Genomic DNA, 11010 nt, shown 5'->3' on the forward strand with positions numbered 1-11010 from the left:
TCCAAAGAAATGCGTCTTTAGGTTACATTATTTTATTTAGCTTAAGAAATTTCCTATTAGTTTAATGTTATTCTTGGCAGTTTTATACTTGGTTGTTTACCTTAAGTTAACCATCTGGATATATTGTATTTTATAAAACTTTCAAGAAATTTATTTTTGAATTTTTCAAAATAATTGAATTTAATTGTAATCAAGTAATCATTTCTATTTCCTAGATATTCTCTAAAATGTATTTGAGAAAGGCAGTACCCATGTGGAATATCATATTCAACATGGATGAATTATCTTCAATGTGAATTTTTTTTTTTTATAGATTTTAAGACATGTACATGTACAATTACTTAGGTACATGAAGGAGCAATTAGAAAAGAAACTCAAGATAACTACATGTACACCCTAAATCCTATTATTCTCTCCATATTTAATTTTTGTACATGTATTTTGCATACACAGTTTATATTTTGCTTGCAATAAAAATATTGTTCTTGCTGCCCATATCATTTTTTTTGTTATGCCCTTCCCATTGTACACAAAGTAGAGCTTGCCAAGTCATTTATTTCACTCAAACAAATAGGACAATATACCAGTGAATAATCTATAGATATTTCATATCAAAATTTATTTTTGGACCTGAATGAAATGACAGAATCACTGTCAGCGATGACTCAGCATGATCATCACTAGTACAGTATGTACATATTATATTTTCATTGTGTGTGTTTTGTTTATCTTTCTCTATTTTTTGTTTATTTGCACCTGACCTCGGGGCATCGTGGTACAATGCATATTGCTCTATGCTAAGATAGAAACTGTGATTTTGGGTACATCATGTCTGTGTATTACAATTGAAATGAAAATGAAAGTGTACAGTAGATATATCAGCGGATTCATGAAAAGCATGCTGAAACATGCATGTACTGTGTAGATCTGCATTTTTAACATTATAATTACTCTAATTAAGGTCATGATTTTGATCGCTTCATCTTACAGAAATTCAGCACAAAGCGATATGCCAATTCAAATATACATGAATGTATTTGGAAGTACAAAAACCCCAAGCTAGTCAATAGAATAAACCAGGATACGGGTCATCAAAGAAAATGACAAGATTACTAAATTGACGCAAATGAGAAAGATATATATATATATATATATATATATATATGTACTGTATTACAGATGCATAAAAGCTCCTATTAGTCTAGTTTGTGATCAAGGTATGGTTAGCTGACACTGAGGCTTGTATCATTGTACCGTTACTGTATTAATGTTCATTATGCATTGGAAAAGATGATGATAGTGATGTTGGTATCTTGTATAGTTATGATTTCAGCCATACATCATTTGCTCAAGGCACTCCAATATCAATAATGAAGTGTTACCTTATAGAGTAGGCTACTATTGCGATTCTAATCGCACAAGTAGATAAGTAACCCATAGAGCTACAGCTTTGACTTTATATGCAAGCAAATTGGTAATTGGGTACTAGTATATCGAGATGGTTCTGAACCCGGGACCACCTGAATCACCAGACCACTGCTCTACCACTAAGCCATCACTTATTTACTACATGTACATCCCAATCCATGTTGAGAGAGACAAATTTAATTTAATTCTTGCTTTCATTAATTTACCCAGATGTATCACAACCCCAGCATGGTGAAGCCAAAGAGGCGTGGTCTACCACCCCATGTCCTGTACGTCTTGGCATCGGCCCTAGGCCTAGGCCTCCTAGTCATCATGTGGAATGTCTACCAGCTCAAGGCAATGCAGGAGGCCCACTTCATTGGGCACGGCCCGTACCCAGGTGCCCAGGTAGCAGAGGCTTCGGGAGGGACTGTGGATAGTTACAGGCGGCCAGTGGTGTGGATACACGCAAAACATGTAAGTTGTCTTCATATCGTCATGATTTCTTTCTCTCCTATTTTTATCCAATGAATAAGAGATTTTGCTTGTAATTTTTCAAGACCATTTTTATTCAATGAATTATAAGAGCCTCCATGTATACACAGAGTTTGATGATACGTTTCAGCCTATTATATGTATTCTTTCCATTATGATCTGGGAGTTTACATTGCATTCAATGTGTATGAATCAAAACAGAAGAAAAGACACCATTGTAAATAATGAGAGACTTAAAGATTTGTTGATACTTCACATATATCTGGATTTTGAATAATATTACAATTACTCTTATAACAGATTTTCAAAAACATATAAATTTTCTTTGAATCATCAGATGTTCTCCTCTATGTATGTTTTTTATCAGGTGAATTCCGGATACTTGAAGCATGTAATGGCTGTTTTTGAGAGGGCAGGGTATATCCGTGGTGATGCACAGTCCAGCTGGGATGTACTCTGGGCCCATGACTATCCTTTCAAAGAACTCTCTGCTGTCATGGCAACGCTCAAGCCCTATCAGAAGGTTTGCCATTTCTATGAAAATACATTACTTTATGTAACTATTCTGATGCAGCAATGTTTTATTTAACCAACTTCATATACTACAGTGTATGTGACTTTGTATTGGAAGATAACTACAGTCAAACCTGTCTACAGCGACCGCTCTAGGGAAAAACAAAAAGTGGTCTTTGTAGACAGGTGATCTTTGTAGACAGGTTCCTTTAGTACATGTTTCAATGAGAAACCATTTTCAAGGGAAACAAAAAATGAGGTTGTTGTAGACAGGTGGTCACTTTAATAAGCAGGTTTGACTGTACATAGTAAAATATTTTCTTGTAGCTATCAATTAAGCATGAAACTGGTCATTTGTAGTGTGAAGACTATAATAGAAAGTTTCTAGCAAAATGGAGACATCCCATCTTCAGTTTCTACAACACATATTTTAAACTTGAAGTTATATTAGTAAACATTGATTGGACTACAGTGTATGATTATCTTTGTTTTGCTTCATATTTTCATAATCAAGTCTTAGCATATATATTCTTCTATCTGATTGTATCCAGGTCAACCATTTCCCAGGGACAGGGTACATTACCAATAAAGTTTATCTGGCGACCTCTGACATTGCATACATTCCAAAAGCATTTCAGATGCCAAATCAGAGAGATGCGTTCTTACTAGAGGTAAGATATTGGTCAAGTTTTCATTCATTTTCTCCTAGTTTGACTGTTATTTGCTACAACATTTACATGTGTACTGTATTAATGTTATATTCCCATTACTGCAAATAGTAATACTGCTTCTACTGTGGCAGTATATAATTTGTAGTCTCTGATTTATATTTGTGCCATAATTTCTGTTTTATTTCATTACATCCACTATTACTACTTCTACTATTGCTGCTGCTGCTGCTACTACTACTCCTATTATTACTATTCCTGTTCCTCCTACTACTACTTCTACTTCAACTACTTTACTAAAAATATGTAATAAAAATTAAAATACAAATTAAATAAATTTAATTTAATTTAATACTCCATCTTTCTTTCCTCACAATTTGCGAAATGTGATATACCTATTGATTTTCTGTCAAAATTTATGTACTTTGATTTTGATTTCTTTACCTTACATCCTCTCAAGACAAAACAGAATCGAGACACACTATGGGTTCAGAAAAGCAGTTCACATCGGGGCATCAAAGTCAAGTCAGTTGAAGGTTGGTGTGAAGTGTCCTGGATCAATTAGCTATGTATATGTCAGAAGCACATTGGAATCTTAATACATTGTAGGAAGAAAGATATCCAAAGTGACAGAGAGAGAGAGAGATAGAGAGAGAGAGAGAGAGAGAGAGAGAGAGAGAGAAAGAAAGATAAATAGAGAGACGGAGATTAAAGAAGGAAATGACGGAAAAATAGAAGAGATAGGAACAGTATTAAAGGGAGGGAGAGGGAAGAGAAAGAGAAGGAGAGAGACAGAAATTGAGAGAAATGTTTGAAATGCTTCAAATTTGTGTTATTGCTACCGGTTGTATGTTGTACTATAAAATGTACTCAAAGTTTTTCTGTTATTAATATGCACACCTTGCTTTTTAATATTGTGAAGAAGCTGGTATCTGAGAAGTGAAAGGGAAGAGAAATTGTATTTCAAAGTGAAGAATTGGTTTCTCAGATTATGGAAAAGACTAATGTAATCATATGTAGATTTTTTATTAAATTAAGATTATCTACATGTTAGGGAGATTACCAGTGTTATACATGTAGATATTGTTAATGACTATTTCATTTGAATACTAGAACTGGACCTTTATGCCCCAAACACCTTCATCCAGCAATACATCTCCAATCCTTACCTCATCGATGGCAAGAAATTTGATCTGGGATTCTATGTCACTCTGACCTCTGTTGACCCCTTACGTGTCTATGTACTCCATGATGAGATGCTTGTACGATTCTGTCCTACGGTATACAACCCCATTGACTTTGCAGATGTCAATAAGTATGTCGTCGGTGATGATTACACTCCAGTATGGAAGGTAAAAGAGCTCTTTTGATGCAATGAAAAATGTCCATAACATCTTCTAAGCACCTTGATGTTATCGTAAAATGTACAATTGTATATGGTACCATGGGTTATGTTTGTCATGGATTAATGTTATTGCAAAAATTTAAAAAAATGCATGTTGACCATCAAAATCCACATCTTTTTGATAAAAAAAAAAAAAAAAAAAGAGTTGGGAATTGTAATAGTCTTCATTTGAAAAGAAATGGGTGGATATGGTCACATGCTGTTTATGTTTTGTTGCATCTAGCCCATTACAAGCTCAATAGTAATTTACTTACTCCAAGTGATGGCCATCATGGAAAAAAAAAGGCAGCCATCTTGAAAGATAGTTTGCCTAATTATCTTGAAAAAGTGTAAATTCATAAATATGAACATTTATGTCAAATACTTGCCCACATCAAAATAATATATGGTTGCATAATAGTTTGTGTGCGTGCAAGTAAGCAATTATTTGTATTTTATGAGGATCCTATATCATTTATGTGTGTACTCTATTAAGTCTGTACAGCTGTAATTAATATATACCGGTAGTTGATTTAAGTGACTCCATTTCCTTCTTTGTATTCCCTTAATGTTATTTTGCCAGATGCCATCACTACAGAAGTATTATCAGGAATATAATTACAACTTTATGGAAACCATGAATGCATACTGGAGATCAAAAGGTAAGATACTTAGGCCTAAAAAATAAAACTTGTTGTATGCCCTTTGGGTGCCAAAACATGGGTCAGAATTTGTTTTGTTTTTTAAACCTTTTTTTTTTGTCGCCCTCTTTGGGCTGATATTTTTCAGTTTTAAATGTTTTTTTGTTTTTCTTCCTTTTTTTTCCCGCCCTCTTTTGGCTGATATTTCTCAGTTTTTAATGCTTTAATACATGTGTTTCAGCGTCATCATTCCATTAATATCTTTTTCACCTCATAACTATCCATGGTTCGCACGAGTGAGAATTTTGGAATAATTTGATTTTATGTATTTATATCCCATTTAAACAAACAAACTACATATTTTTTTTATTCATTAATAAAAAAATTCTAAAAAATGGCTTTAAACAAAAAAAACTTTTTTAAAATGGCGACCGTAGATCTTAAGATTTTTGGGTCGGTCGCAAAGGGCAATACAACAAGTTTTTATTTTAGGCCTTATCAGCCTCATTTACCATCTGTTTGAAGCTAGTGTGGCATTAACTCTGTGGTATGATTTGAGTCCCAGCAGATTATGCCATCAAGCATGAGAATGTATAGGAAGTCTTCTACAGTTTTTGAGGTTTGCATAAGTCCCACAATGATTTTTTGGGGGGTGATGCCTAAACAAGAGAAGTTTGCCCCATGAGTTTCTAGATTCACATCAATGTGGAGTTCATCTGCATCATCGAGAACTTATGATTGAATGATTATATTACTGATAAACTGCCTAATAGTCATTCTGTTTGCTCAATAATTTTATTGGTGTATATCATTTTTAGAGCTGAAATATGTGTATTGTCAGAGCTGAAATAAGTAATGTATCGTTTGACCATGGAAGTACAATAAGTCAATTTCAAACCAGAGAATACACCCAGACTTTCATATTTCTGTGTAATTTCTGGTTCTTAGGTAACGACCCAGAACATGTATACAGACAGATTAATGAAGCCATTCGTGGAGTGTTTGTCAGCAAGTATCCACAACTTGTAAGTTCTTTGCAGAGGCATGAAAACAAACGGTAAGTATTGGTCTGGCCACATATTTCCATTTATCATGATTCCCTTAAGTGATATATGTTTAAAAGTTTGACTGTAAAATCATGTATATTTTAATTTTATTCTAGAGGTGACATAGTTGAGTGGTTTAAACACTTGACTTGAAATGCTAATGTTGTGGGTTTGAACCTGGCGCAGTGCTAGTGTACCTCTGGAAAAACAGTAATCTACATACGCTACTCTTCATCCAAGTGTTAATGGATACCTATAGGAAGAATTTTTTTGAATGATCTGAGCACCAAAATTGTTAGCCTAGGAAGAGCTTGGTTAATATTAGAATGACTCTCTAAATCTAGGTATCTGAGAAATTTACATTATTAGTTAATACGTTTTGTCTATCTCTCTCTCTCCCCCCCCCCCCCCCCCCACATCTCTGTGCGTCTGTTTCTTGTTCATTCTCACAGTGTCTTCTTTGAATTGATGAGATTTGACTTTGTACTGGACGAAGAACTGAATGTCTTTCTAATGGAGGTAAGATTTATCAAGGGTGGGTCATATCAAAAGAGTAAAATAACGATTTTCATTGTACTATTGTACTATATGTGAAATTTGTATACATGCATCTTTCTAAAGAACATGTTGTTCATATTTTAGGTTTAGGGAATGTCTCTCTACATTAAGCATTGTTCTTTTTTTTCTTCTTCAAATGTCTAATGATAACAACTTTTCAGTGTATCCTGGGCCCCGTCTTATAAAGAGTTGCGATTGATCCGAATCAATCGCAAGTTTTCAGTCTCCTTTCTCTTATGTACATAGTTGTGATCGATATCAATCGCAAATAAGTTGCAACTAATATCAACTCTTTATAAGACAGGGCCCAGAACGACCTACCACACAATTAGCCCTAAAATTTATTTGTGACATAATGTTGGTAATTTCTACAGAAGAAAAGAGTAACTACACCTGGCACTCTATAAATGGATGGACTAATAAAGTTGTTAATCCATTGCCAAAAGGAAATGGATGATTCCTGTATTTAAGCCTATGTCAATAAAAGAATCCAGAACCGGTAGTCAGTCACAGGTTAACTTAAGTTATTAACTTAGTCCACCTTCGTACACACCACCAAAGCTTCTTCATTAGTATGCCTCTCTGATGACAGGCACTTCCACTTTCTTATCTTTCATCCATTCCAGGTTAACATGTCTCCTAATCTATCATCAGCTCATTTCACAGACAATATCCACCTTTATGAGAGAGTGGTGTATAATGTTCTCAGTGTCAATGGTGTAGCAAGGAATGTGCCTTTTAGCTTGAAAAACAGGTAGGAAACCAGTTCATTGGTGTACGTGTCAAAGTGCTATATTTTGCTGGTCTATAACAAGTTGTCTGGTGTAGGATAAATAACTCAAAGAGCTTTCAGATGTTAACCCATGGTCAGTTTCTCTTGTAGTGGAATTACCAGGACTCAAGATTAGCTCCAAGATATAGACTAAAATAGTTGTCAGACATTGCTAAATACCTTTCTTACTTATAATGATTATGATTATTAATGATAGTGATACATAATAATATTTAGTAATGATAATGATAACAACAAAACAACAATAGAAGTCATTGTTAAAATTGTGGATTCTTGTTTCCTACACTTAACTGAAAGTGCATAGAGAATTTCTCTATCATCTGTCAAGAGCCAGATCAGAGATAACTATGTGGTTAGTGAAATACAAATATTATACATCAGTGAGGGCATTGGTAAGAATTATCCAGACAAGCTGTACCTTTGGAATAATTTGACACCTGAGGCGACAGCAGAAGGTGTTTCGGCTGTTTTTAAGGTACCCGGCGAAGATATGATGTGAAATATTTTTTTAAATAAAATGGTGAAAAGGATCCTTGTCATTTGATCAATTACCCTCATTATTCCAAATTTCATTAGAGTTTACTTTTGGAGTTGGATCTAAATGATAATGATAAACCATCTGATTATGAAAAATGTGGTAATGAATGATCATTAGAAAGTGCTTCTTCTTCTTCTTATTGGGTCACTACACAAGTCCCGTGAAAGAAAGTGCTAATTAAGTAATATTGACTGCCTTCTGGGCAATACGACATATATCGCCCGAACCGAAGGTGAGGGTGATATATGACAAGTCGTATTGCCCTGAATTAGGCAGTCAATATTACTATTATTAACCACATCAGACATCTAGAGCAAACAAGAAACTCTTACTATCTTATACTCTTAAATTATGTAGGCTACACAGGGTTTCCTAGCATTAGAAGTTGCAAAAACATTGTCAAACCAGCACTGTTCATCCAGTGTTTGACAGATTTTCGATACACTGCAAACAGTTTGCCTAGGGTGTGATTGTTACGTCACAATGAGAGTTCGCGCAAAGTGCGCATTTTCTTATACACGATGCGCGATGTAAATTACAATAGCTGATGCGCGATGTAAATTACAACTGGCACTATATTATTGCTCACTAGTTTAACACGCATTTTGCCATTGACTTTTCAGAGCGGGCTAAAATATTTGTCCATTGACTTACTGTAGAACCTATATTGCCCGCCAAATTACATACAAATCCCATTGACTGTTCTAAGCGGGCTAAAATATTTGCGCATTGGTTTACTGTATAACCTATATTGCCCGCCAAATTACACACAAAATCCCATTGACTTTTCTGAGCGGACTAACTTATTGTAATTTTGTTGACTTATACATCAAACCTTGAGGGCAATAACATTTAAAAATTGCCCTGCTCAGATGTCTGATACGGTTAATAATAACTAATAATTAGAAAATGCTAATAATTGGTTACTATACACTAGGGAAATAGGGAAATAAATGCCTTGTCAAACATCCACTCTCAACCAATTGTTTGATAACAATCTACATGTAAGTCATCATTAGATAGTAAACAAATATACCATGCACTGAGAGGCTCTAGTTGAAATTATGGATCGAGATGGCAGGAATAGCACTATTTCTGTCGCCGGGGAATCCATAATTTCACTAGTGGCTTGAAATAGTGCATGATGAGATATTTGTTTTATATTTTTTGACCAAACCTTAATAAAAATGATAATAATAATAACAATAATGTATACTGTCACTGAAGTAGTGTAGAGTGTATTGAGAGCAGCGCAGACGACCGTACCGCGACCGCGCCGACTCCGATATCACATTGATCTTGATCGATCCCATATGGATGACGTCACGTTATAGCACATTTTTCTTATCGGTAACATCAAAGCAATGGTATGTTTGGTCACATGATGCTATGTTGACCAATGACTGAACAGGATTTCATTGATCAAAAATATAATATGAGTTGACACCCTTCAGGCTCCGAGGAGAGGATATATTAGTGACATGTACTATTAATATTTGTAAGGAAAATTCATTGTGATTATTGTCTTGAGCTGTCAATGAATGCTTGATTTTGTTGTTGGTTACATTCAGTGATTCTAAAGAGAGGGGGATGCAAGTGAGTATGAAGGAAATCCTTGTGAAGTCGGACCTTTGCAGCTCGAAATCATGCAGCACCTGCGAACAAGAGGTAATAATTTATCACTGTAAATGATACATGTATGTCTATACATTATTAATGAAAAGGTTAGGGGTGTAATTGGGTCTCTTAAAATTGAGACAATTTAGGATACACCATACTCCCTGATCAATGTACTAATATGGGTATGTTGAAATACAATGTAATTATGATCAAAGAAATGCGTAGATAACATTTAATTTCTACACACCTGCATTATGTCATGGGACGAGGAGAAAATGTGTGAAATGTGGTTGCTCTGCTGCAATTTCTTACACTTACTGAATTCCTTACACTATACTTTTGATGAAATACACCCACAGCAATTGTCGCATGAGCACACACCAGGGGAGTGTTTCACAAAGACTAAGATCGACTTTAAGTTGGACTTAGCTATGGCAGGCTGTTCATGCCACTAGTTTTCCATTCCTGGCTATGGTTTCTCAAGGGTCATACAAATCATGGTCACAAGTCTACAGAGTTTACATTTTTGTATAGTTCATTATTGAAGGAAAAAATATTATCTAAAGTCAGATCATAATTGAAAGGCCAATAGTGAGAGCAACCAGTGGCACGGATGGCTTGCCATAGTTAAGTCCAACTTAAAGTTGATCTTAATCTTTCAAACTCCCCAGATCTTCAAATCATATCTAACTGCCTACACCCGTATCATAATTGCTATTTCTGCTTTTTGTTGTCCTTTTTTCTGTAGGAATGCCGAATCTGTTACAAATGTTTGCAACCACCTCAGAAGATGATGCTCCAGGACGCTTTCCTTGAACACAATAATAGACGGAGTATGAGGAGAGTTTATCCAGAAGCTATCGTAAGTTAATCAAATCAAATTTGACCATCCCTGTAGAGAGGCCAACTCTCTATTGTGGCAGTTTCTAAACAATTTATACATTTTCTATTTCCATGTACATGTATGCCATATCCGTATATCTCTATTTTCCCTTCCTTTCTATCTCTATCTGTATCTTATTCTTTCTTTCTTTTCTACCCATGCCTCTTTCCCTCTCCTCCATATCGATACGCTTCCCTTTTTTCTCTCCCCCCCCCCCCCCCACCCTTTCTCTTCTTCTTAACTTTGTTGACATAGAATTTAACTTTTAAATATTATTAAATGTGATACTCAAGGATTTAGTCAGTGTAATTTTGTATGATTGATGTACTACCGGTATATTACTTTTATCTTGACATAATGATTGATAATCGGTACTTCCTGCTTTTCATCTTGATTTGTATGTATCCTGTATATTCTATTTTGAAAATGTATTTGTTTTTATCATAATAAACCGATTCAAATCA

General features: G+C 34.8%; 1 protein-coding gene across 1 annotated transcript in view; it reads left to right on the forward strand.

Annotated features, from left to right (window-relative positions):
• The first annotated feature begins 1614 nt into the window (after positions 1 to 1614).
• Positions 1615 to 11010, forward strand: part of LOC100890340 (tubulin polyglutamylase TTLL6) — a 10304-nt gene continuing 908 nt past the window's right edge. Inside the window, exons 1-11 of the mRNA XM_030999391.1 lie at positions 1615 to 1884; positions 2270 to 2425; positions 2967 to 3086; positions 3544 to 3619; positions 4197 to 4435; positions 5051 to 5129; positions 6057 to 6165; positions 6607 to 6673; positions 7339 to 7466; positions 9615 to 9711; positions 10412 to 10525. Of these exons, the coding sequence (XP_030855251.1) occupies positions 1639 to 1884; positions 2270 to 2425; positions 2967 to 3086; positions 3544 to 3619; positions 4197 to 4435; positions 5051 to 5129; positions 6057 to 6165; positions 6607 to 6673; positions 7339 to 7466; positions 9615 to 9711; positions 10412 to 10525 (1431 nt within the window). The 5' untranslated portion in view covers positions 1615 to 1638. The remainder of the gene's footprint in view (positions 1885 to 2269; positions 2426 to 2966; positions 3087 to 3543; positions 3620 to 4196; positions 4436 to 5050; positions 5130 to 6056; positions 6166 to 6606; positions 6674 to 7338; positions 7467 to 9614; positions 9712 to 10411; positions 10526 to 11010) is intronic.

This window comes from Strongylocentrotus purpuratus, unplaced genomic scaffold (assembly GCF_000002235.5).
Source record: "Strongylocentrotus purpuratus isolate Spur 01 unplaced genomic scaffold, Spur_5.0 spur5_scaffold_5, whole genome shotgun sequence".
NCBI classification, from domain to species: domain Eukaryota; kingdom Metazoa; phylum Echinodermata; class Echinoidea; order Camarodonta; family Strongylocentrotidae; genus Strongylocentrotus; species Strongylocentrotus purpuratus.